Raw genomic sequence first — 26,745 nt, forward strand, 5'->3', positions numbered from 1 at the left:
TAACTCTCCACTGCCCCCACTCTGCAGTGAACTGTTTATCTGACCAGGTTAGCACTCTTACCATTTCTTCCTCACATCCTTTTCCCTTTTTAGTTTCCTCTCTTAGTAAACAAGCATCTTATAATACATTTTCTTTAATATTAGACTTTCTGCTTTTGTCTTATAATAACTTCTTAGATTTACGCAGTTAGCTGCAGGAAGGCAGCTGGGCCAGTGCCTAATGTGTGTTTTAATGTATAGGCATCCCAGGACTGTTTACAATTTGTGTTGCAGCAATTTCATTAGCTTACAGCAGTTACGTAGCTGTCTTCCTATTTCCAAATCATTTCTGGTAATTATCGTGAGAGAGCTGTGTTCACTTTGTGCTGGCATTTAGTGAGTTAAGACCAGGAAATTGATTAGAAGGAAAAGGAGTTGCAGGAGTTTACTTTGGCTGTTTTGAAGGTTTCTCAGTCAGGAAAGAAATTGTCCAGTTAAAGGAACTTAATCATGTGCCTAGCTGGTGTGTCGATTTATTTATGTTGAAGGGGCATGGGATCTGGAAAAGGAGCCTGTTCGGCTTGAACTGTTTGGCTTGTCTTTTCAAGCAGATATAAAGGACCAAGGGAAGGTGCCTTTTACATTAACTTGCTATTGGCTGCTACGCTGTTGATGTGTATCCAGGTACAGATCCCGCCCTACAGCTGGCAGGTTTTGACAGGGAGCTTTTCACATGTGAATCATCAGATTATTAATAGGAAACTTGAAAGAGGGAGGAGAAAGGAAGAGTCTCTTTGGCTTATACTTATTGAAAGTTTCACTGCAACAATCAGCCCTTCAGTATTCGCAAGAGGCATGAGCGCAGCACCTGTTAGAGGATCAGTGCAGTGATATCTGCAAGTGGGTTTGCCTTCCAGCACAAAGCTGACAGTACCTGTGAGTACTAATACTGAATATTTGCTGCACAATTGTTTAATTCCACAATTCACCTTCTGTTCCTTCTGTTGCCCTTGATTCTATTTTCCTTTCTTATCTCTTAACAATATCTCCCTATTTCTGCAGTCTCGTTTGCCTGCTCAAGATGCCTGTGTCCTTTTCTCAGTCTATTTTCCTCCTCCCTTCCTCTGCTGAACATTTGAAATACTTATTTTATTGCTTTTCTCAAATGTCCCTGGGTTGATTTCAATGTCGTGATGCAGCGGTAACTTTGTGGAGTTTTACTCTGGGATTTTGAAGTAAAAGACATCTGAAATATTTTACATGGCACCTGGCAAAGGGAAAGGCTTATCTTATCATTTGAAGGTATAATCAGTTTGTTGACATTTTAAGGCAGGAAACTTGCCACTCTTTTCATAATCATTGTGAGTGGTGGGTTCTGATTTTTGTGCAGCTCTGGACAGCAATGCTGCCCTGGGCTTGGTGGCTGTGACTACTGAGGGAGGCTTGGCTGGCGCGGTGGAGCTGCCAGCATTCCTATCTACTCCAGAGGATGAGGAAACGTCACGGCAGCTTGTTTTTTGGGATATTGTTTGCTCCTCAATTGTGCTGGGAAAGCTCAAGCTTCCCCATTTGGAAGGAGCAGCCGGTTCCGTTCCTGCCCTGCACTGTTCCATATTTAACCTGCAGTCGCAGACAGCAGCTCCTTCCTCTTCCTTTGCTTGTTTGTGACACTTTCTGAAGTAGCTTTTCCATAGCCTATATCCCCACACCACCACCCCCCCACCAACCACCATCCCACCACCATCTCCTACCAGGGTGCTTGATCATGACCTAACTGCACTTGGAATTGCAGAGAAAGACTCCCTGTGCTACTGACCACACAAAGTTTGGGGTTTGGGGAGGTGGGAGTAAACGAAGGGAGAAGGGAGCAGAAGTGCCAGAGGCAGGGAGCTGTTCACCTCAATTCGGTTTGATTCTTCTAACCTTCTCGAATTGACTGTCAGTTTTAGTGGCTTTGTTCCAGACTGGTGTCCTGGACATGAGGCGACCAAACATGTTAGTTAAAAGCTGCTTTGATGATTGCTCAAGTACATTCAGCAACTAGACTGATGGCAAAAGTACCACAGTCTGCTCTATTAGTCACACACTGTCTCAGAGGAAACCACAGAATGTGGACAATTGAATTTAAGCAAGTTTTTTTTTCTTCTCTCCTTCCATCTACCCCATCAATCCGCCTCCTCCTTCACTCCCATCTAGGTTTCCACAGCAAGTAGCTTGCACTGTCACATCTGAAGCCTGAGGATAGAAGACACAGAGTACACGTGTGTGTTCACACGTGTGTGTGTGTGTGTGTGTGTGTGTGTGTGTGTGTGTGTGTGTGGACGTGATGAAAATGGACATGGAAGATGTGGATATGACGCAGTGGACGGAGGCCGAGTTTGAAGAGAACTGCACCTACATTGTATATGACCAAACTTGGGACCCCACCACCGACGCCAGCCAAACTCATGCTCAAGCCACCCTACCACGGAATCTGAAGTTCAAGTATGCACATGGCTCAAGTGAGGTAAGGATGCCTTCATGCTTCAAACCTTCTGAAAGCAGCTGCAGTTGATTGTTAAAAGTCGTCAAATTCCCAATCCCTGCCTTCACCTACGTTGTCTGTTGATTTTCACAATTGTTATTACCCTGAATTCAAATTGAAGAAAGTAGCTATAAATATTTAAATGGAAAAGGCTGTCAGAAATTGCAGGAAAGTTACAGAAATTCATTAGCACATATAACACTGTTAGCTGGAGAAATTAAATCACACGGGAGGTTTTCAACTTTTTTTTAAAGGGCCAGCTCCCGTCTGCTAGAATGTCTCATTAATTTAAAGCATCACTGTTAATTCAGTGATACGTTAACACAATGCATTTTTTAAACAACGTGCTCGAGTAGTTTCTGGGTGGCCAGTAAGTGCTTTGTCTCATTAATCTATGACAGTCAACTAATGTGTTTTATATGGAATTAATTGGGCAAGATTAGAAATGTTTCTGTAGTCCACCACTTAGAACAAAAAAGAGCATTGAGTACGTACGAGTGTGTTTGAAAGAAGGTTCCATAACTGTGTAATTACTGTAGATTTTGTTCTAAAACTCACCTTTATAGGTTGTAGCAATTCAAAGCAGATAAAGACTATGATTGTGGATAATGGTGCATAATGCTATCTAACAGTAGTGCTGTTATGTGTGAGTTTGTATGTGTAACGTAGATAATACTTGTCAATTGTAACACTTGATAACAGTCTAGGTATGTTTAACAGTTTTCTATATACATCTGACACGATAAACAAAGGTGTATATTTATATGTGGACCAGTAGGTGGTGTGCGTATGAAATAGTAGATTATGTTGTATGTAACAGATGCATGTATATTAATAACAGAAAAATGGGAGATGCGGAACTATATTTACGTGCAGAAATCAGAGATATTGGACAATGAGGGAGTACTGAGGAGATTTAGTAGTTTTCCCTTAATTGCAAAGGGCATTGATAGGGAGAATAGGAAACAGCTATTTCCTCTGGTTGGAAAGTGGAGACAACAAGCGAGCATCAGTTTAAAATAGAGTGAGGGGAGGGACTTGCAGTAAGACGGAGAGCTGTTAGAGAACAGGATGCATAGTTGATGCAGACTGTAACATCTTTTAAGGAAACATCAGGCAATGTGATGGAATCAAGAGATGAGGTTAGTTATAGTTGCTCTAGCAAGGGCCAAAGAGTTTCTTTCTGTTCTTCAACGTTTTTTGATTTGATCATGTGTGTGGCATTGGTTAACATTTTGGACTTGCAGAGTGTGATGGATGGATCCAGAGACACAAGTTCAATCCCGACCTCGGGTGCGTGGAGTTTGCACGTTCTCCCTGTGGCCACGTGGGTTTCCCCCCACATCCCAAAGATGTACGGGTTGGTAGGTTGATTGGCCACTGTAAATTGTCCCAAGTGTAGATTCTGGGAGAGAGTTGATGAGATTATGGGGAGAATAAAGAAAAGTAGGGTTAATGTAGGATAAATGGGTGGTTGATGGTTGATGCGGACTCGGTGGGCTGAAGGGCCTGTTTCCGTGCTGTATCTCTATGACTCTAAATAATCTCCACAATTAATGGCACGTTTCCAGTTGGTCATAGAAAGTTGAACAACATCCTTGATTCCCACAGTTTACTTGAAGTGTCACTCAACCCCATCAGCACTTGCAGGAAGTGTGAAAAGAACGGAGACATTAAGCTGTGGTGATTTATCGGAGAAAGCAATGGGTCAGAGCTGCATTGTGCTCACCGACCATCTCTCTTATCAGGCTCAGAAGTTTACATTCAAAGTAGCTGGGGATCACTCCTGAAGTGGGTGGGTGCCTATTGTGGGTTCAATTCTAACTCACTAGACAGCTCATGATTTATTTTTGAAACCACATGCAAAACGGTTCATTTAAAATGGGATTTAGTTGATTTAGGTTTATCTCCCTATTGTAAATTTGATTACTGCTTACAGTTACAGATTCACTTCCTGGCATTGCTTCTTGTTCTATTAAACAGAGATCAGTCTTTAATCTTACCAGAGAAACTCGACTTAGTTCCTGGGTCTTTTTGCTGGTAATGGACTTGCTGGCAGTTTGTGCCAAATGGCAAAATGAGAACTATCTGATGCTCTTTGCAATGTTTTTGGATTTAGTGCAAGCTCTCTCGTTACTCTGAGCCCTCACTCTAGCTCAGGAAACAATTTGGAATTATATCTATAGGATGTGGACATCTGGAAATTGAAACAAACTGTGTTGTTTACAAACTTTCTTTCAGGTGCAGATGTAGAGTCATTGAGTCATACAGCAGGGAGGAAGGCCCTTCGGCCCACTGAGTCTACACTGACCATCAAGCATCCAGTTACACCAATCCTATACTAGTCCTGTTCTGTTCTTCCCACACTTCAATCAATTATCCCCCCATTCTAGCACTCAGTTACACACTAGGGGCAGCTTACCATGGCTAACTAACCTAACAACCCGCACATCTTTGGGATGTGGAAGAAAACTGGAGCACCCAGAGGAATCGCACACAGCCGCAGAGAGAATGTGCAAACTCCATGCAGAAAATAGCAGAGGTGGAATCGAATCCTGTGGCCAGCACCAGCTGCCAAACAGTGCAGCCCTTTTCATAAAAGAATTTCTTCTACTTTTTCTAATCCCCACAAGAAGGTAGAACAAAATTGTCCCAAATGCTGGATAGTGAATTAGAACATAAGACTATACAATGTAATAGCAGGGTAGGCCATTCAGCCCATCATGCCTGCTTCACCATTCTATACGATCAAGGCTGATCCTTAACCTCAGTGCCACTTTCCTGCACTAACCACTTATTCCTTGATTCCCTTCATGTCCAATAATCTATCAATCTTTGGCTTCAATATATTCAATGACTGGACCTCCACAGCTCTGTTGAGCAGAGAACTCTAAAAACTCTCCATCCTCTCGGTGTCTGGCCTCTTTTATTTTGAGATTGCAATCCTTGCTTCTGGAAACCCCAGCCAGGCAAAACATTAACTCAGCATCAGCCCTGCCAAGCTGATCACGTAGAAATCTTTCTGCTTCTAATCAACACAGCCAAAGTCAAACAAATGCTATGAGGGGCACTGCTGGGGGGTGCCGGCATATTAAGTAGTCATCCAATGAAGAACACTCAACTCTTTTTATGTAGTTCAGCTTGGCCTGGGCTCTGTGGATTGGGTATTCTATGACTCTCAAGCTGCACCTGAAAGAAAGTTTGAAAACAAAACGTTTTGATTCACTTTCTAGACTTCCACACTCAACGGATATAACTCCAAACTGTTTGCAGGACAAGACCAAGGGCTCAGAATAGCTGATGGAGTTACTGGAAGAAAGGAAGCTGTGTACAAGCTCACAGGGTGAGAATGAAAGGGGTGTCAGACAAGGCGGTTGGTGTAAAGGGGAAAATTAAACACACGATGGGTTATTGCCCCGGTGTGTCCTTCCACAACATGTGACACCTATCAGAATGGACACCAACCAACATTTTCTAGTAGTCATAGAGAGAAGTTCTACCTCCGTCTCTTTCCTCACACCCTCTTCAGCGTGGGTGATGTTGCTCTCATATAAGAAAAGAGTAAAAAAGCATCGCGGTTTCTGATCTCTGAATAACACCCATATAATTTAAAAGTGCCCTTTTAAACAGCCTGCAATTTTTAAGAAAACATCACTAGTATGTACACTGTAATCACCACTTACTTTGCAGACTTTTAATTAATAACTTGGAAGTTATTCCCTATGTAAATAATTAAAGTAAATTGAGTTAATGAAGATGTGGCAGAGCTGTTCTCCTGTTTTTTGTCTGTGAGGCAGACGCAGGCAGGGTGACCTACCCCACTGACAGAGATAGATGTTCCATGCCAGTAGTGGGGGTCAGGGTTACCATAAACCACCAAGAGAAATGGCTTCTGCAGTGGAGGTGGGGTGGAGGGGCAGGTTCACTGGGTGATATGAAGCATGAAAGTGTTGAAGCTTTCTACCTGTCATCCTCGGCTTGTTTATACGTGGCAGACGCCAGGCCTGCCCTATCGTGATTCATTGAGGCCCGTTGTCATTGGCCTCGGACTTTCCTGCGCCCACTTTTAACACAGGTCTGATGGGGAGCCATTGATCTTAAACAGCCACTTTCTGCCTGCTCCTCAGCAACTGCTCTGCTACACTAATATTTGGAAAAGGAGAGAGGGCCAGTGGGGGTGGAGGGGATGGAAGAGGCAGCATGTTCTTGGGGCTGTCTGCTGAATCATAAGGAATTAGTGACTATTGCAAATGAGATTGGCCAATTTTTCATTGAGAAAAGAATTTGAAACTGGTCCCTGGCTCCCTGTGTAAATTTACTCAATCGCACGGGCCACAGTGATAGATATGATGACTAACTGATTTCAGCTTGGGGGTAGTCCTATCTTACAGTCACACAGAAGGAGGCTATTTGTCCCATTGAATATATTCTAGCTCCCAGGAGAACAACCCCATTAGTCCTACTGACCCTCTCTTTTTTTTCCTACACCGTTGCAGCGTATTCTCTTACACACATCCATCATCTCCCCTCAGATTCTCTTTGCAATTAGCCTACACAAGGGCAATTTACAGCAGCCAATTAACCTACTAATCGGCACGTCTTTACCATGAGGGAGGAAACTGCAGCACCCGGAGGCAACCCACATGATCACAGAGAGAATGTGCAAATTACACAGGCAGCACCTGAAGCCAGGATTGAACTCAGGTCTCACTCCCTTCACACGTCCTTCATCCCTCCATAGAACTCCACATACCGATGTCTGGATGGTGGCCTCCACTAGTTAGAGTTAGGTGTGATGCATATCATGGTAGAGTCTGGGGGAAGTTACTGGGAATAGGGAGAGAACTAAAAATGGAACTAGTGTAGGATTAGTGTAAGTGGTTCATGAGTAGGATTAGTGTAAGTGGTTCACGATGGTCAGCACAGACTAGGTACATGTATACATACATGCTGCATGATTCTCTTTCAGGCTTCACTGCTGCCCTGGAGACCATGAACTGTGTTGGGTTTGAGATCTTGATCCTAAAACACCCTTGGAGAGATCTGGGTTCAACCCTGACCGTGGGTGCTGCCTGTGTGGAGTTTGCATGTTCTCCCTGTGACCACGTGGACCTCCTTCGGGTGTGATAGTTTTGACAGTTTCCTCCCCCTCCTGAGGACATGTGGAATGGTGGGTTAGTTATCCAAGGTACATTGCCCCGAGTGTGTAGATGATGGGGGGGGGGGGGGGGAGCTGCGGGGGAGTTGTTGGCGTTGTGGGAAGAATAAAATAGGATTAGTGTGAATGAGAACTTGGTGATCGATGGGGACTCAGTGGGCTGAAGGGCCTATTCCTGTGCTGCATGACTCTGTGACTCATGATTCTCTCATGAAAAGCAGTCATCTGAGTGGCGTGTCAATGGGCGGTTTGAGGGGTGGGGTGGGGTGGGGGGTGCAACCACTGTGGCTGAACTAGAGGAAGTACATTGGTCTGAGAGCTGGAGGAGAGTCAGTGAAGCAGCCAGAAGCCAGAGTTATCCCAGGCAGCACTGGATGGGAGAGAGACCCGTGCCCCAGCAGCCGTGTGGTGGGTGACGAGGGCAGCACTGCCGTGACAAGAGCGCTGCTCGTTCTTTTGCATTTAAGCTAAAGTGGTAGAAACACATTGCGCAGAAAGCGACAGCACCAAGTGCAAATCGAATTTATCTCCACGCCGCCAACTCCAGGCAGGGTTTCAGATTCAGTTTCTGGAGTGATTTTTAGATTTTGTCTTTCCCTCAACTATCTCTTGCATGGACAGGTGTCAATGCAAAAAAAAATCCCTGCACAGATCTGTGGCAAAGTTGATGCCAAAAACCTTCAGTTCAGGAGTCTCACAATTACTTTCTCGTCAGCGCTCTGAGGGGGCATGAGGTATGGGGGTCCCGGTTTTCATGACATGATTAGTCTACGTGATTTTGCAAAGAAGGAAGGTTGACTAAGCACTATGAGCAGGGCTGAGGCGAGGAGATGCGTCAGGACAGGCTGTGATGAGGATCATACACAGATGTACAGGCGAGAACCCACAATGTGGAAGTAAAACCTAAGCTGGTTGGCTAATTTCAGTAATGTTTAACCCTGAGAAAGGCACTGGCATGATGTCACAAAGCGTGTCTGTTTGGAGCTGGAGGGCCCTGCAATAATGTAAGAGGTCTGGAGGTGAGGAGGGGCAGATCACACAACTGCAGGTGTGTGTCCTCTGCACTCATGGGCCATGCTGTTACGACCCTGAGCAAGTGCCGTTGTTTACACTGGCAACTGGAGGTCAGATCGGCCCAGCCTCTGCTCAAATCTAATCAACAAGTGTAAATGCAAGAGGGCTCGTGCCTGGAGCAGAGATGGTTGCCCTGTCCAGTTCTTCCGGTTGTTCGAGTAGGTGTCGTGATCATCCAGGCAGTGCAGTGTGTTTTCTAAGTTGCTTCCAGGAGAGAACAAACAGGAGCTGCTGCTTATGGTAAAATGTGTGCACCTCTTCTTAGAATTCAGGGTATTCAGCTTAAGAGCACACAGGAGGGTCCCTCCTTCTTGCCTCTCCTCATGCGAGAACAGCCCCAAGGTCGCTCAGTAATTGCAGGGTCTGTGCAAAAGGTTACATCTTACTGCATTTAGACTGCCATTTTAAACACAGATTCATATAATACATACATTCACACAGCATTTGGATTTCCTCAGTACCACATCAGGCTCTGAGCTCTGCAGAGTAACACGTCCAGTAGGCTGTGTTGTACAGCAGGTAGGAAGTCTGTTGGGGGATTGATACGTCTATAACATATCCTGGAGTCCAGCACACTTTCAGATATTCTTGGGTTGTGGGCATTGAAGGCAAAAATAACATTCATTGCATGTGGCAGGCATGTGTGTGTGTGCATGTGCATGTATGTGTGTGCACACACATGTGTGTATGCATGGGTGTGTGAGACTTGTGTGTATGAGAGTATGTGTGTTCGTGTGTGAAATGGTGTACATGTGTATGTGTGGAGTCTTTGTGTGCGTCTGCATGTGTTGTGTGACCTTGCGTGAGAGAATGTGTCTTTGAAATAGTGTGCAAGTGTATATGTGAGTGTATGTGAGAATGTATGCAAATGTGTGTGTGTGTGTGTGTATCAGTGTGTGTGGGGGGGGGGGGGGGGTGGTTGCAGTGGAGCATGGTTCTTGCTCCTGACCTTGTCTACTTAGAGGGCAGCAGGTGTTTGGATAACTGTGGAGGAGTTCATGCCTACAAGAAAACCAGCCCAAGTTTGTGTCAGTTTGATAAATAAAAAATTGAGTGAACTTCCTCCTGATTGCAAACTGTTGTGAAACCAAATTTCCTTCCATGCAGTGGCTGCAGATGAACTAATATGCCAAGAACAGGAAAATCTACTCCAAGATCTCCCTTTTACTTCTTTTGCTGAACACTGTAAACAAGCACAGCTTGAGAGTCGCAATACCAAATCTTTACCTCTTTATATCAAGACTTCCTGATCCACAGCATGATTAACGAAAATAGCATTTACTCTGTTATATCTGTTCAAGGTTTTCTGCTCCACTGGGCCTGAATTTCCCTTCATCTTCCCCAATATCCTCACTTTCAGTTAAGTGATTAGACATGACCTTAGTCTCAATATTACCGTAAAACCCTGAGGCAAGCCCGAGAGTGAAAGACAAACATCAACGTTTCCCAATCAGATCTTACCCTTGTAAATTTCAGGACTGGCCTGTCATCTTTGCTCTCATTGTGTGGGATTGACAAGCCTAAGGAGGAATTTAAAGCATTTGCAGGTGACAGAGTGGACAGGGTATCATGGTTTATCTTTTAAGGGTTGAGAGGTTAAAAGGAAGATGTGTATTTATACACAGCCTCCTGCCATCACACAGTGTTTTCCAGTCAGCGGCATGCTTTCAGAGCACTATCACTCACAGTCTGCCTGTCGCAGTAACTTGAAAACCTTGCAGGGAGCTGCTGCAGCTGAACCCCAGAGCCAGCTGGAGCAGACTATGCCAGTCCGCAGTGTGTACCCATCAGCTTCATTGCCAGCTCTACCTGGAAGCTACAATCAATCTGATAGACCAAGCAGGGTCCAGAGGCTGTGGCAGCAGCTCCTGTTCATATCGTCATCCCCACCTCGCCCCTGCCATTCTGTCACCTGTACAACCCACTAATTTTAGAGGAGACCTCTTTTGCACACAAGTAGAGAGAACGGTGAAGGAATTCTTTTTAAAATGAATATTACATTGCTATGGTACAATATAGGGCACACATGTTGCAATGGCCTGTGTGCTGGGATCTAATTCTAAAATGGTAACAATGGGGAGCATGTCAGATATAATCTGAAAGAAAACTAAAACAGCATGGAACAAACTAATGCTTAGTGTATTTTAATTAAGGCAGTGTCCTTTTGCTCATTGATTTATGGCATTGTATCCACAGGTGATTGGAGTTTTGAGCGCAGAATATATCCCAAAAGGGACGCGATTTGGGCCACTTGTGGGTGAAATCTATACCAGTGAAACAGTCCCAAAGAATGCAAACAGAAAATACTTTTGGAGGGTAAGTTGGAAAAAAAAGATTCTGTTGATGCAATTGTAAATTCACCAAATGAATACACTGAAAAGGCTTGTCACTTCCTGTTTTAGATCTGTGTGCATTTCTGCACCAAAGGGGTTCCTGTGAAGTCCCATATATGTACAAAGTAGGAGTTCACACAGTAAGTTAGCTGAGTAAGTGTCTCAGTCTCAGAGGTTAGGAATGCTGAGGGTGAAATTTTGTTGAAAGTGAACTGATTCCAATATTCTTGGCCCCAGTGCTGGAGGACAGCATTACCTGGAAAAGGAAATGATTGAGCTCTTGCTTGGAGGCATGTCAAATGTGCATTTTGTCCAAGAACTAATTTGAACCAATTCAAGCAAAAATTCCAGCTTTCATTTTCCTTCCTTGTCCCTCCCTCCCTACTTGCAATGAGGATGGATCACTCATAAAGGTCAACAAGGGTGTAAAGTGTGTTCAGTTTTTTGTGCATATAATTCTGTATATATTGCTAACCTGAGATTAATGCAGTGATATTATCCCAGTCTGATCTATTGTGAACACTTTTTACCCATTGGCCTGAACCACTTGACCAGCATCACTACTGGTGGTAAATCCAACAGTCAATGAATGAAGTTCTTTCTCCATTTGGAAACTGTTACCAGATTATATGTTTTCCTTGGAACTGGGAGTCCCACTGTTCAATCTCCCATCACTTGCTGTTGAAGTGACCACTACCAACTAAAGAAAAAGGCAACCTCCATATAAAACCATCAAGTTTTATTTACTTCCATCTCCCTGCCCTCCACTAGTCAATCATAGCCTGTTATGAAGGTCTACACAGAGTCTGGAGGGCAAATCACATGAGGCACAGCTGAGACTGGTGCAAGTGCTACAACACAATGAGGGCACCAGTTCATTATGTTCAGTACAGGTCTTATGTAATTTTATACACCTCAATGAACCTCAGCCCCTACAGTTCCAAAGAAAACAATCTCAGCCCAGACAATCCTTCATGTCTGAACTTCTCCAGCTATTAAACTGAAATTCACATTTTACCTAATGAATTTGAACTCATGCTCAGTGTATTATCAGCCCTTGGTTACAGTCGCAATAACATAACCAACTAACCATTGTCCTCACTTTTTCCCTTTGCATGATTGAAAGGATGTTTAAGAAACAGAGATCTATACAGCATAGAACCCCCAGCATGCTGGCCATTCTTGAGAAGATGCAGATTAAAAAAAAAGCTGCACTATTTGTGTTTGAATGGAGGTGTCATAGTTATGAAGGAACGCAGCATGAAGATAGGAACAGATTGTCTCCAGCGTACCGGTGATCTGGGAAAAGGAGACAGTAATTTGAAATGAAATGTCAGAGATTTAGAACAAGCCAACAGAAAGCACTTTCTTTTACACAAAGCTGTGAGGTGTGCAGGATTCTACCAGAAATAGTAAGTGGGTTAAACAGTCTGCTTCCCTGTCTTAATTTCTTCATAATTCCCATAAAACAAAAGGTTAGGGTGGAGGTGGTTTTAGCACATGAGTTTCCAGGATTCACTAATCAGTTTTCAATGTGATGCCGTCTTGAGGTTTTAAAGGCAAATTTGAGAGGATGATAGAGGTCTCCAACTTGACACTAAGCTCGGCAGAGTCACTGCACAGCTATCATTGATGAAAGCGATTACTACAAAGAATAGTTGTTATTCTTTTCAAAGACATAGTATATAAAAATAGTATGAGATTGTATCATACTACCTAAGCAAAGCCAACAATTGAGCTTCAGTCAAGCTGCTTATAGCTCAAGTTCAGTTATGACTTTTTATATTTAGTCATTTATAACTTGAGGTTTGGCCTTAATTCTAAAATAGCAATATGTGTTACTACGTGTTGGCCAGAATTGCAAAACACATTACAGATTACCAGAAAAAAGTTCAGTCAAAAGATGTCAATGGGATTTTATTTTTTTTCTATCTCCTTCCTGCGTCACCACACTGTGGAAATAAGACTTGAAATACAGCTACACTGATGACATCGGAGCCGATGTCTCAGTTACATTTCTGAAAAATGTACAGTGAACTGTTCAGTGGAAAATTGTGGAGAGGTTAATCGATCTCACACACACACAAAATGCCTCGTAATGGAAGCAGCAGAGTCATCCGTTCCTGGAAGTTTGAGAAAGCTCTTCACACTAAACAAAAACCTGAAAACCTATTTGTTCACAAAACCCTCCACACTCCTCCTGCTGTTCCAGTTTCTCATGACAAACTCACGCCACAATCTAAAGCAGGTCACTTTGAAGAACCTATGCATGGTACGGCTGCAGTCATCCCCCCACCCACACATCCCCCCCCTCCCCCAATACCTCCCCTCCTCACTAATTTTTACAGGAAGCACCATGTGTTTAAGAATAAAGATAAACTTGAATAAGAGAGACAACCAGTGGTTCAAAAGAGAGGAATACAATCTGCAGCAGCAAAATGCAGTGTAATCGCAGTGTGGAAACACATGCTGCTAAGGTCAAGACTTTGATCTGCTTCCAAACAGCTGCTGACCTTGTAGTGGCAGGTGATCCCGCTGCCTGTCCCCTCCCTCTCTGGGTCACCCACTGGAGCTCCACTCTGAAGGTAAATGCTTTGCACCAAAGCCTGAAGAGTTTTGCAGAGTAGTAGGACTCAGGGAGGGGGCGGCAGGAAAACAGAGGCTACAGATTCAGTTTGAGTAGCCTTTGACGTCAGGTCCCCAGGTGACTCACACAGTGTGCATTTAAAGGCAGAGCCAGAAAAGGAGCTGTGATTATCGCATCCAGCTGCCTGCACTAGCTTCCCTCCCCATCATCACCCCAAGGCTATTCATCTATGATACCGCGCTGCATCACACGGCAGCTCAGTGTTGGTTGAGTAGTGGATGGAAGAGTGCAGAGCTTAAAATCTTAAATTTATGAATAAAACCTACTCTGAAGGCAAGGTGGAATCTATTTGTTAATATGGGCCCTGAAGGGTCATTTGTTCCAATTTAACAAGTCAAATTGGTCCACATTTGAAAAAGGTTACAGGTTAGGAGAGTTGTGCATTTAACTATAATTTTTCTCTTCCTCTCTGTCCATTTTAGGTGTACTCAGGTGGTGATTTTCATCACTTTGTCGATGGCTTTGACGAGAGCAAAAGTAACTGGATGCGATACGTGAACCCAACCCGTTCGAAGCAAGAGCAATGCCTGGCAGCCTGTCAAAATGGGATGGACATCTACTTCTACACAGTGAAGCCTATCCCAGCTAACGAAGAGCTGCTGGTCTGGTACAGCAGCGAATTTGCAGAACGACTTCACTACCCAGGTTCAGATGATCTGATGATGATCAAGCTAAGTAAGTGCATTGAGTTGAACACCACAGTGATCATTGTTTCACTCTAAGCACGCTTGAAGGATATTTTGAGTGGAATCTCTCTTTGTCTGCACAGGACAGAATTTCACTGCCACACCAGCAGCACCTTCCAATGCAAGCAAAGTTGATACCAGATTATTTAAACACCGAGCACTGTGGGATAAGATCATTAGGCTCACTGCTCCTTCCCACCAGGAGCAGAGTGGACTGTGGGGTTGGAGGAGTTGACAGAGGGAGAGCAGGGGAGGAGAACATTTTAAAAAAGAGAGGCATTGATAAAGTAGGGCCAAAGTGGTTCAGCAAGCTTGGGGAAACAGGACAGTTGAGGCACTGGCAGTGGACCTTTGAATAACAAGTTTGCAGGCAGAGGAAAGAGGGTGGTTGAACACAAGTGCATTGGAATAGTCAAGCCTAGAGATCAGTAAGGTTTGGATAGGTTTGGAGTAAGGATCTAATGGTTTTATCACCTCCACACTGTACATACAAACTTTTATTAGGAGGGTAGATTCCGTTTATGCGAAGCACCAGCAGAATGTTTTTTATTAGTGACTCTTTGTGTAGAAAGGGTATTTTGAGGGTTATTTTCCAGGTCAAAGCCAAATGCAAGTAGCATCGTCTATCACCAGCAGTTCTCACAAAGTAGCAGTGGTAGGTTGCTGTAATTATACAGGCACAAGGGGCTAGTGTAGTAACCTGAAGGTTGAGAGTTCAGTTCCCACAGGGGCCTGCTGTGATTCTCTAAAATCTGTTTTCTGTGGAGTATCACCAATAAAAGAACAACCAGGAAGGCTGCCAGATTGTTACTAATATCCCTCACAAAAGAGAAACTATTATTATTCCAGCTCCACACAGCAGGACTGAACCTTAGTGGCTGCATAACAACAAGGGCTAAGTAATATATGCTTTCTTGCTGATGTCACTAGCTTGCTGAAAAAAAATGCTGAAAAATGCAATAGCAGTAGTTCTGCAGTTGTTGTGTTGTAAAGTGCTCCTCATCTGTGCACTCTAGAGAGAGCCTGCGGCTAGTGAAATATGTTGCTGTTGGATTTCTTTGTTTAAAAGCTCCCAGGCTACACTTTTCTTCCCTAAAGTAGTATCTGTTGCTGGAATTATGGTCCCATAAATACCCATAATATTCTAATACCCCCCCCCCCCCCCCCCCCAGGTAGATTCTCTCAATGTATATGCCTTTGGTGTGTGTAAATGCCTGGAGACTATTCCACTGGAGAGGGCATCATATCCAAGTCTGCTTCTGACCAAGCCAAAGTTTCTAGATATTCAAAAATGACAGAAATGTCCCCTTTCCCTCTCCTGCCCATCCCAGTTCTAAAACTCACTTCTCTGCCCTCTCCCCTGGAATCAGGCTGAGTACTTTCTCATGTGGTTGGGAACTCCCAAGTCTCTGGCAATTCGTCAAACATACTGGGGTTCCCAGGACCGCAGGACAAACTGCTGGTGTATCCGAATGGTGCGCCCCCTCCCTGCCCACAGCCCCACAGCCACATGTGCACATCCCACATCCCATCAGTTGGGACCTGCTGGCTGCAGGGGTCCCGGGGATAAGAGATGCCCAGAGCACTGATCCAGCAGGAAAGGTTCAGCATTCATTCTGAGAGAATCCCCACACACCCCCAAGCCATTCATCACCCACCTCCCATAAGGATTGAGAGCGAATAGCCTGAAGCCTTAAATGGTGTGAAGCAATAGATGCCTGAGCCAGAAACACATCATCATAACCATGAGTCTGGGCTTCATCCACTCAAGTAATGACTGCCTGTGGAGCTTTCTGTGCAAAGATGAATTATTTCCATTTGCTCTTATTTTAAGGTATGATGATTCAATGAATATATGAATACAACAGAGATATCACATGGGAGGGTGTAAGGGTTTTTTCTCCAATTGTATAATCATAGACATCCCACCCCCACACCACCCCCCCCACCCTCGATGGTGAGGTTAAGGCTTAAGGTAAAAGTAATCCAAGGGAAGAGGAGCTTCAAAAAATATCTAGAGATAATTTCAGAATGACATTCTGTTTACAATTTGCCACTTCACGACTCATATTTAGTTTGTTTTCAGGTGGGTTTGCTTGCTGAGGGGAGTAGGCAAGTAGACACTGACCAACAACAGACCTGTCAGAGGCCAGCGGCAGCTTTGGTCTCTTCCCCCTCTACCCCCACTCTGCCCTGCCCTCCCATTCCTCCCCGCCTTTCTATTCCTTCCCACCCTCTCCATGCTCCCATTCCTCCCCCCCCCCCCCCCCCCCCCCAACCCTACTTTCTTATTCCTTCCTATCCACGACAGCAGTTGACTACTGCTTGCAAACAGATGGCCTGGCTGGGATCTCACCCTGCCATACACTCCCAAGGTGTTACTCGTTCCTTTGGGTTCACCTTCCAAGGGTTGTTTCAGGTTGCTGAGACCTTGAGATATGGGACCTGTTTTCCATGGCAAAATCTCAAACAAAGGGAGCCCGGGGCTGGTGGGGGATAGTTACAAAAACTATATTTAGCAACTAGTAATTCACAAAATGGGGAATTAGATTTTTATCTTTTATAAACTCTGTACTATGTGTGGCAGTAGATATTTTATCCTAAAATTTACTTAAGATCCTTTTTATTCCACACCTCCAGAGTGCATCAACCTGCCGAAATTCGAGGAACTGGAGGGAAAACGGCAGCATAGCCCAGGAGACCGACACAATGGTAAGGGAGAGTCATTGATGGTTGAGAGGGAGACAGAAATTGTAGCTCCTTTAAATACTTCAGCATCTTCCCATTGAAGAATCATCACATTGAAGAGCATTCCACTCAATGTGCTCTATTTTCAGAGAGTAATGTTTGGATGCAGAGCCATTTCATTAAATGTTTACTTATGTTTACCTGTCGTGTTAACCCCATCCAGGGCATTGCAATGTGTATCACAGAGTTGCTTTGTAATCATCACATCGTGCTCAAAACACTTTAAAGGGAGTTACATCCTATCATACAAAAAATGGGATGTTTTTTGAATGTTTTTTAATCTGACAGCGCCCATCCAGTTTTTAATCTAAGAGCAGCCACTCAGTCTGTAAGTAACCATGACTGGGAGGCATTTAGTTTTTATGGGAGTGCGGTGCCTTTTTATTTTAGGAATATTGTCAGATTTTAGTTCTCTGCTTCACTACCCTTTTTAGTTAAAACTGGTTGTTACAGATTGATTAGTAAGGGTTGTAAATTTGCTTTTTGATGGAAAAAAGAGTCAATAAACAAACTGAGTTAAGGTAACTATTTTAAAAGCTTGAAGCATTTAAGTCATATTCAAAGCCAGGTGATTTCCAGGTCTTGGCACAAAGGTCCAGATGCAGGCAAATTAATTGGAAATATTTCCAACTATTTAGAATTTATCTGTTGCATTGGGAGTTTCGACATTTGTTTACATCTGCCTGTAGCCATAGGAATGCAACTAATTCCAGTATCGCTGACTAATCCTTTGAAGGACACAAGAGTCTGTCGAGGTGCAGTTCAGTCCCAATCTGTCCACCTGCAATGTGGAACTTATTAATAAGCTACTGAACAAAAAAACAACAGAAGTGAGTTTTTTTTCAGCCCTGCCACTGCTAGACAAAGTGTTGATTCAAGTTGTGGCTTTGAGGAAAGAGTCCAACTAGGGACATGCAATATGGGGTGAAATTTGTCTCTGGTCCCTGGTGTAAGAGGAAGGGAGAGTGTAGGCTGCCAAATATTTCCCTGTACTCACACCTCAACATTCAATCCCATTGAAATCAGTGCAGTCAGATGTGCAAAACAGAAGCACAATGGCTGCCTTAACACTAATGAGGAATTTCGATCACAGGGCATTGGAGAGACATTAGTAATGTCTGATTCCCTCCCCACGCTCACACCCCTACCAGACAAGGTTTCTGATTTTGTGTTTACTTTGCCAGGAAATGTAAGAGATAGTTCAAAGTTTTGCAGGCTAATTCTGACTGAGAGTGACATGCCATTATTTAGGTTTCTACAAAAGAAACCTCGGAAATTTTTATTTGTTGCCTGTTTGGGAGTGAAGTATGTGATAATAGCACTCTTCACTGCAACTTTTATAGTTGGGTGGGGGGTCATCAGTAAGGAGTGTAAAACCCTCGAGAGACCCGGTGTTTAACTACAGATAACAGGATTGCAGATGTCCTGTGAGCTCGTCCTTTTATTACTGTACCATTCAGTGGTTGTTTGTCAATGTGGAGTAATCTGCCAGACTGGCATCTTGTCTCCTGTGGTTGCTGTAGTTCTGACTATTTGTCTTTTTACTTTCTTCAGAACTAACTGTGGGGCCCACCCCAGCATTCCTTAATTTAGTATCAAAAGTGATTCAGCAGAATTAAGAGATACGGTACAATGTGGGCAGCACTCCTGCTTTCATGACGAGAGGCATTCCCCACCTACAGTCACTGTACCTTTTAAACCAAATGCTACTTCCCATAGTTGCAGTTTTAACCCCTAATGCGTTGCACTTTTTTTTCATACTGCTGTCTGCCACTTCCTCTAAGAGCACAACAAAGGGAGTGCAGAGTAAATCATGGGGGTGGAGAGGCTTTGAATGGAGATGAATAGGGGAGCTGAGTAGGGGCTTTGAGGTGGATGGGGAGGGCAGTATGGAGTATGGAACTTTGAAGTGGATAGGGGAGGGGAGGGCGAGTGTGAGACTTGAAATGGAGGTAGATGGAGAGGGGAGTGGGGAGTGTGGGACTTGGAATGGGAGTGGATAGGGGAGGTGAGTGGGTGTGAGTCTTGGAATGGGGGTGGATGGGGAGGGGGGAGGGGGGATGTGGAGAGTGGGACTTTGAAGTGCATAGGAGAACGGGGAGTGAGTGTGAGACTTGGAATGGAGGTGGATAGGGGAGCGGGCAGTGTGAGTGAATGGAGGTGGATAGGGGAGTGTGAGTGAATGGGGGAGGGGAGTGTGGGACTCTGAATGAATGTGATGGGGTCAGAGAGTAGGAGTGTGGAAAGAAGAGGGGCTTTGAGCCAGCTGAAGAACAGGGATCATCTGGAGTAGATGTGTTCAGAATGATCCTTATAAAGGGCTGTGCTCCATTAGAAATGGGAATGTGGAGTGGGAGACCTGCTGAGAATATTCCCAACCACTTCAGTGTGACTGTTGCTTTCAGGAACTGCAAGGTTGTGAAGACCAGTGTTCTCAGGACTCCGGCAACTTTTATTTATTATTATTGTTGTTGTAATTCTCCAGCCTGCTCTGCTTTCTTCTCTTTGAAGGTTTGAAGGAGCATGCAAAGACTTTAACTCTTTACAGCACTTATCAGGCTCCCATTTAATTAAACTGCTCGTTGAAACACAGCCCTGCACTTTTTATGGACATTTGCACTAGGTTCTGTGTTGCTGACATGCTGCTTTAACAGAAGGAAATGACATGGAAAGCATGGCATGATCCTCTCATTCTCAGACTGTAGGCAGCTCATTTTTTTTTTCACTGCTTTCCTCATGCATCCTTCAGCTGGACTGCTATTGGTATTCACTGACAGTTCACTTTCCGGTGCATTGACTAAGAAAAGTTCACTGACTACTTGAACTTCCTGCCTGCCAAGCCCTATTTGAGAGATAGGTATCTCCCTGATAACCTTCTATTTATTTTTGTCTAGTGGCCCAAGGAAGCCAGTTCGTGCTATCTGTGCTTACTATCAGCACCTTCCCTACACTGTCCACTCAACCCTGTTTGTTTAGCCCTGCCAGAGCAGAGAGGCATTGATTGCTAGAGCACAGCAGTCGTCCATCATTGTGCCTGAAACTTAAGCACACTCATCCCCAGTTTCCAAAAGCACTTTGTCTGACAGCTCTGGGATGTCAAGTTAAATGGCAGCTGGGACATGCGTCCTTACTTAAACAGGTGATTGTGACAGGCCTGGTATTGCTGGAAGTGGAATGGAAGGACAGTAAACAGCGTACAGAAAGAAAACACTGAGGAAATGAGCTGCTTGTTTGATCTGAATGTCAGAATTCTTCCAACAGAAAAAACTGATTGCGTGAAGCTAATTTGGTTAAACTGATTAGCGAGGGGACAGTAAGCAAGCAGAGAAGCGGGCAGTAGTTCTATCTGACGATATAAGAGCCTGTGAGAGTGCACCTCTTGACTGTACAACAAAGTATTAATCAATTGATTTTAGAGTGCTTTGAGACATTTTGAAGATGGAGTCAAGGAGAAGATAAACCAAGCAGGGGATAATTTCTTCCTTTCTCTAAGCAGCTGAGCTACTCATCGTATAAAGAAACATAAAGGGTATCAGTTCTTAAAGGCACACTCCCCATGAGGGCCAGATACCAACAACACAGACTCTGGCTGCCATAGAGGACAGGAAGGTTTCAAGGCAGTAGCAAGCACCTAGACAGCATAAAAGGATCCTTTGTGCCAGGAGTCCAAGCAGAGAGCAGTCTAGGCATGACAGCACGGTCAAAGTGCTCGCTGCAGAATGTCACATTTCTCAGTGAGACTTTCAGACTGTTTCATCTCTATTAGGTCTTCCTTAGCATTGAGAGCACAAGAAATTTCATAGAGATTTCATGAAGAGGCCACCAGTAACAAGCCTGCTCTACCATTCAATAAGATAATGCTGTTTTGATCATTGACCTTATCCCAACTTTCCTGCCTGATCCCCATAACCATTGGTTCCCCTGTATTCCAAAGTTCCTTGTTTTGTAGGAAGAAGATAGTTTGCAAAAGTTTTCTTATAATATGTTGCTGCCTATGTCATTTTCCTGAACCTTCACTGTGTCCTTTGCATAGCTGCTTCCCCAAAAAAAAATGCACTTGCCATACTTCCAGTTGTAGTCCAAAGAGGGTTTTATACAACACCAATGTTACCTCCTTGCTTTAGATTCAATGACATTATGTATAAACCACACAATTCCACAGGAACTTTTCATCCACATTTCTGTCAAAAAGATCTTTACATTGGCACAACCAAACCTCTTTGTTCATTGTAAAAGAAAGAAAGATTTGCATTTCTATAGTTGCTTTCAAGACCTCAGGATATCTCAAAGCCCCAAGCAGCTGCCAAGGTACTTTTGTACCCCTTGTCACGGAAATGTGACAGCCAGTTTGTGCACAGCAAGCTCCCACAAATAACAATATAAAAATAACTAAATAATGTATTTTTGGGATGTAATTGAGAGATAAAAAATTGGAATATTTTCCCTACTTTTCATGGGAACTTTTACATTCAGCTGAGAGAGCAAAGACCTTCATTGACTGTGTTAACAAACTTATTTTTTTGAATATTAGGAATTATTTGGGATGTTAATTTAGTATTATATAAATGTGAGTCTATTGTTTTTCCTCATATACTTACCTATATTGTATCAGTAATGGTCTAAACAAATAGCTTCACATTTTGGTATATAATTGGCCATATTAATTCTAGTAATATCTAGATAGTTGAGGGAAAACCACCTGGAGAGATTTAAACATTAATTTCTACAAAGGATAGTCCCACTAACAAACGTAAAAAAGGTATTTGAATTCTATTACAGTTATGGTTTAGAACAAGATTACTGCAGGAAATGAGTTGCAGTCAGCAGGATTCAGTGTGCAAGTCATTGTCTAACAATGTGGTAAATATTGTGGCTATCAAACTAGTAACAAGCAACACAGCAAACCGGGCAGAGCTTTTGTTAAAAATAGCCTCAGCTGTTATGAAGGTTATAGTGCTCTGTAGATGTTTGTGGTTGAAAACTTGGAGCTATCTGAAGCCATTCACCTAGATTACCAGCATTCCACAAGCAGGGTTGTACAACTGGAATAGTCAGCGACCTCCATTCACAAACCAAAGTGGTGAGCTGAATCTTGTGGTTTGGCATAGGTTGTCCTAACACATTGCTCCCTTTAAAGTATTAACATGGTTAAGGACAGGGCTTTGCATGTGGATTAGGCACCAGGACTGTGACAATCTGGCAGCATTACTATTACAGTGTCAGCGAGAAGCACAAGCACGTTCTGATGATGTAGGTTGCCTAGTCAGAATGCGGCTCAACTATTGATTCCAGTGGCAGGTTCTTTATGATTTTTCCCTTTATATATGTTCAGTGAAATAAAAGTTGTGGGGAAATGCTAAGCAATGTATTTCAGTGACTTGGTAACTGGTTTGTCACATGTACCAAGATACAGTGAAAAGCTTTCGTTTTGCATGCGGTCCAAACAGATAGTTTCAAACATAAGTACCTCGAGGTAGTACAAAGGGAAAAGCGATAAGAGAATGGAGAATATAGTGTTTCAGTTACAGAGAAAGTGCAGTGCAGGTGGACAGATAAGGTACAAGGGCCATGACGAGGTAGATCGAGAGATCAAGAGTTCATCTCTATCATACGAGAGGTCTGACTTGTTTCCTAATGCATCCTTTCTCCTCTTTCTGCAGAACAAAGAGGAAAAGGGTACGTGACTGAAGAGGACAGCATCATGAAGCCTGACAACATGATGCGCAGAAGCCACAATGGTGAGGAAAATACCATGAAGGAAAAGCACCGAGTAATGACAGTCCAACCATTGATGGCTCCTGGAAAAGAAATGGAGGACATCAGCAAAAAGCATAGTCCAGAACGAACCTTCTTCCCCCGTGTTGTGTACCCCGTTAGACCGCATGTTCCAGAAGACTACATGAAGCCCAGTCCAGTCTACGGGATTGAGAAGCACAGTTACATCAAACACTCTCCGCTGCAGTCTTCAGTCGCCTCCAGTCCGTCATCTCGAAGCAGCCCAGACCAGAGCTTAAAAAGCTTAACACCACATAGCAGCCCAGAATCCCACATCTCCCCCTTAACGCCTTCAACAGAGGAACACAAGCAAGCTTTTCCATACTTGACTGGACCGTACAACCGAGAAGGGTTGGGCTCCCTCCCGGCCTATCCTCCTCCTGGTCACCTGCCCTTCATCCATTCCTACAACCCAGTTAATAGCCAGTACTCCAGGTTCATGTTACCTCATTACCCAGTTGGCTGCAATGGGCTCAACACCTTCGCTGGCCTTGGTGGCATAAATGGCATGAGCAACTTCAGCCTCTTCCCCAGAGTGTACCCATTTTACAGCAGCCTCCTGGGAAACAGTGGCCTCTCCCAGCACGTCTTCAACCAGTCGGTTCTGCCCAATGTGCTGCCCCCCGAAGGAGGCCGGAGGGTTCCGCTCCCGGAACGGCCGAAAGACTTCCTCATCCCAGCACGGAACAGTGCCTTTTCCATCGCAGGCTCCGCTGCCAGTCTTAAAGATAGGCCCACCAGCCCCGGCAACGGCTCCCCGACAGCAGGAACAGCTGCATCCCACTCCGAACATCTAATTCAACACAAACCTACCTCAGCTGGCCTGGTCAGCAGCAGCAGCAGCAGTGAAGAAGCCATGAATCTCATCAAACCAAAGCGAAACCTCACCGGTTACAAAACACTTCCATATCCTCTAAAGAAGCAGAATGGGAAGATAAAGTACGAGTGCAATGTCTGCTACAAGACCTTTGGACAGCTGTCAAACCTTAAGGTTTGTGAAAGATTTTTTTAAGGGATGATTCCAACAAAAAAAGCTATTTGAGCAGAGAGGGTTGAGTTAAAAAAAAGGTTGTCTACTTGTTCCAGGAAATAATTGGTCCCAACTGACGTCACAAGAACAATTAGTTGATCATTAGCACATTACTGTTTGTGGGAGCTTGCTGTGCACAATTTGACAGCTTCAAAAATAGTTCATTGGCCGGGAAGTTCTGTGGAGCATTCTGAATGGCATTAAATAAATTTAGCTAATTTTCATTCTGTCTTTATTTTCTTTCTCTCTCTCTCTCTCTCTCTCTCTCTCTCCCCCCCCCCCCCCCCCTCTCCCTCCTTCCCTCCCTCTCATTCTGTAACAGTTCATTCATTGCATAAAGTAGTCTCTCTGCTCCTTGAATAATTTCCATCAGCTGGCATGTTTGCTCAGGGCTTTCTGTGGTTCTGAGAAATCTAAGGTACTGGATGCATTTTGTGATATCAAAGAACGAAGGAATTATAAACTCAAGTCTCGTTCTGTCTTTCCAGGTCCACCTGAGAGTACACAGTGGGGAACGGCCTTTTAAGTGTCAAACATGCAATAAAGGCTTCACACAGCTGGCACACCTACAGAAGCACTATCTAGTTCACACTGGGGAAAAGCCACATGAATGTCAGGTAGAAGGCAGCTTTCACTGATGTATTTCAAAAAAAAAGTCTGCTCCTTTCTCTGTTATTTCAAATTGTTGCGCATTAAATCAGTGAAACTATGCAAACGTGCAACCTTGGGAAATTTCTGGTTTATTTTTAGTTCAAACCACTGGTAGATCATTGATGTGTCAGGAGTAGTGGTCTCTTGTGTTACACTTCTCAGCTTTTGACATCCTGTAATGTATGCCCTGAAATTTCATTTGGTTTCACAATATACTGAGGTTGTTGAGATTTGTACTGTTCCTGGCAATGAGGGCTGTGTTTCTTGAAGGGCACAGAATAGTTTTCGCTCTCAGTTCGTAGTAATAGAGAGTGCGATTCCTGACACCAGGTGAAGGCTTCGGCAACCACGGGGCGGGCAGCAGAAGGAACTGGTGGCTTGCTGAGCTGCAGGATTGTTATCTGATGATTTCTGCTTTTGACCCACATGGTGTCTCACTGGGCCCCTGATCAGGGTGTCGTTAACCAACAATGGACACATGACATGTTGTCCTGTTGCAGCCTGGTTGAATAAGAACAGTACCAATCGTCACCTGAAGCAATATTCAGAATTATTGCAAAGCTGTTGATCTTCCAGAATTCAGCAGGCTTGGGGAGAAATGAGTCTTTTACGTGACCATGAAATTTATTTATGTTTTAAAACAAACACTGCTTGTGGAGTACTGTTTGACAGGAACAAATGGCCTGTGGCCGTATGTAATGTGTGAGCATTGATAGCGAGAACTTAGTAAAAGGTGCAGGCACACAAGCACACTCATCACTTTCCAGAGAGGGTCACCGACTGGGAATCAGAATCAGGTTTATTATCACTGACATACATCGTGAAATTTTGCAGCAGCAGTACAGTGCAAGACATAACCTGCACTAGCAACTCTCTGCCAGACTACAACAGCACCACCCTTGTCTGTGAGAGTGACGGTGAGGTTGGGATTGGTGTGGAGAGAGTGGAGGGCAGTGCGTTCAGAGGGGGTGAGGTTGGAATAGGTGAGGGGAGTGGTGTAGTCAAGATGATTATGCCAACACTGCATCCCAAGGGGAACTCCCCTGCTGCCCTGGTACTAGCTAATCCCTGGAGGACGTGCACTCCCGGTTATGACCCTCAGCACAAGGCCAGCATTTGAACCCAGAATTTGTACATGGCTCATCTGTTTGCAAGATAAACATGCTGAGCAAATTGTGAAGCAACTTATAACCTTATCTGATTAAAACTCAGCATTGTAAAGGGACGGCCAATAAACTGAGAGGAGTCAGAAATAAATAGTAAAGCACGAGCATAGAAATTCCTTTGACACTTTAGGTGTGAATTGCGGCAGTATTGGCTCTGGTGCTCAGTTCCTTTTGAAATCAATGTTGGGAGGAAAGTACAAGGGGGCTGCTGATGCTTGAACCAGCACCAGTTTCTGATTGCTTTCCAGATTAGATGGATGTGCTTTGAGGTGGCATAACTTCAATGGCTTCCTTCCGTGCTGTGAGGAAATATGAAATAAAAACGTGGGTATTGTTAAAACAAGCTTGATCTGGCCCCTAAGGACCCTCCTTCATGCTTCCTTTCTCTCCCCGTGCAGGTTTGCCACAAACGATTCAGCAGCACAAGCAACCTGAAGACTCACCTGCGCTTACATTCAGGCGAGAAACCCTACCAGTGCAAGCTGTGCCCAGCCAAATTCACCCAGTTTGTTCACCTCAAGCTGCACAAGCGCCTACACACCAGGGAGCGGCCTCACAAATGCCTCCAGTGCCACAAGACCTACATTCACCACTGCAGCCTGAAGGCTCACCTCAAAGGAAATTGCCCCATTGCCCCTGGCGCTGGCCGCTCCTTGGAGGATCTGCATCGCTTCAACGAGGAAATCAACAAGTTTGACATCAGTGACAGTGCAGACAAACTGGACGACATGGGGCACAGCGACGAGGTGGAGTCCATCGTCGAGAAGCAGATCTTCAGCATGCTGAGGAGGGAAGTGGAAGAAGCCAGTTTAAAGAACACGTTTCAAAGGAACCTGGGAAACAACCTCCACTCCTCCGGATGCAACACGTACGAGAGCATGGACCCACCAGTCCTGAAAATGACTCACGGTAGCCCACTACCTCTCATGCCCATAAAAGTCAAGCAAGAAACCATTGAACCCATTGATCCTTGA

General features: G+C 44.2%; 1 protein-coding gene across 2 annotated transcripts; it reads left to right on the forward strand.

Annotated features, from left to right (window-relative positions):
- Positions 1-428: 428 nt before the first annotated feature.
- Positions 429-26,745, forward strand: prdm1a (PR domain containing 1a, with ZNF domain). Of its 2 annotated transcripts, XM_052024604.1 has the most exons (8): positions 429-915; positions 2,176-2,485; positions 10,932-11,051; positions 14,138-14,390; positions 17,042-17,113; positions 22,810-23,915; positions 24,443-24,571; positions 26,170-26,745. In XM_052024604.1, exons 2-8 carry the CDS (start codon positions 2,306-2,308, stop codon positions 26,743-26,745), a joined length of 2,436 nt encoding a protein of 811 aa, XP_051880564.1. In that variant the 5' UTR covers positions 429-915; positions 2,176-2,305. The 2 variants fall into 2 exon arrangements, with proteins under 2 accessions (XP_051880564.1, XP_051880566.1); XM_052024606.1 differs by lacking the exon at positions 24,443-24,571.

The sequence above is a fragment of the Pristis pectinata genome, chromosome 10 (genome assembly GCF_009764475.1).
Source record: "Pristis pectinata isolate sPriPec2 chromosome 10, sPriPec2.1.pri, whole genome shotgun sequence".
NCBI classification, from domain to species: domain Eukaryota; kingdom Metazoa; phylum Chordata; class Chondrichthyes; order Rhinopristiformes; family Pristidae; genus Pristis; species Pristis pectinata.

Excerpts from the sequence above, each read along its gene's own strand:
- prdm1a (XM_052024604.1), top strand. The coding sequence starts at position 2,306 with ATGAAAATGGACATGGAAGATGTGGATATGACGCAGTGGACGGAGGCC. Across the intron at positions 11,052-14,137 it reads ACAGAAAATACTTTTGGAGG|GTGTACTCAGGTGGTGATTT; the intron begins GTAAGTTGGAAA and ends TGTCCATTTTAG. Across the intron at positions 14,391-17,041 it reads TCTGATGATGATCAAGCTAA|AGTGCATCAACCTGCCGAAA; the intron begins GTAAGTGCATTG and ends CCACACCTCCAG.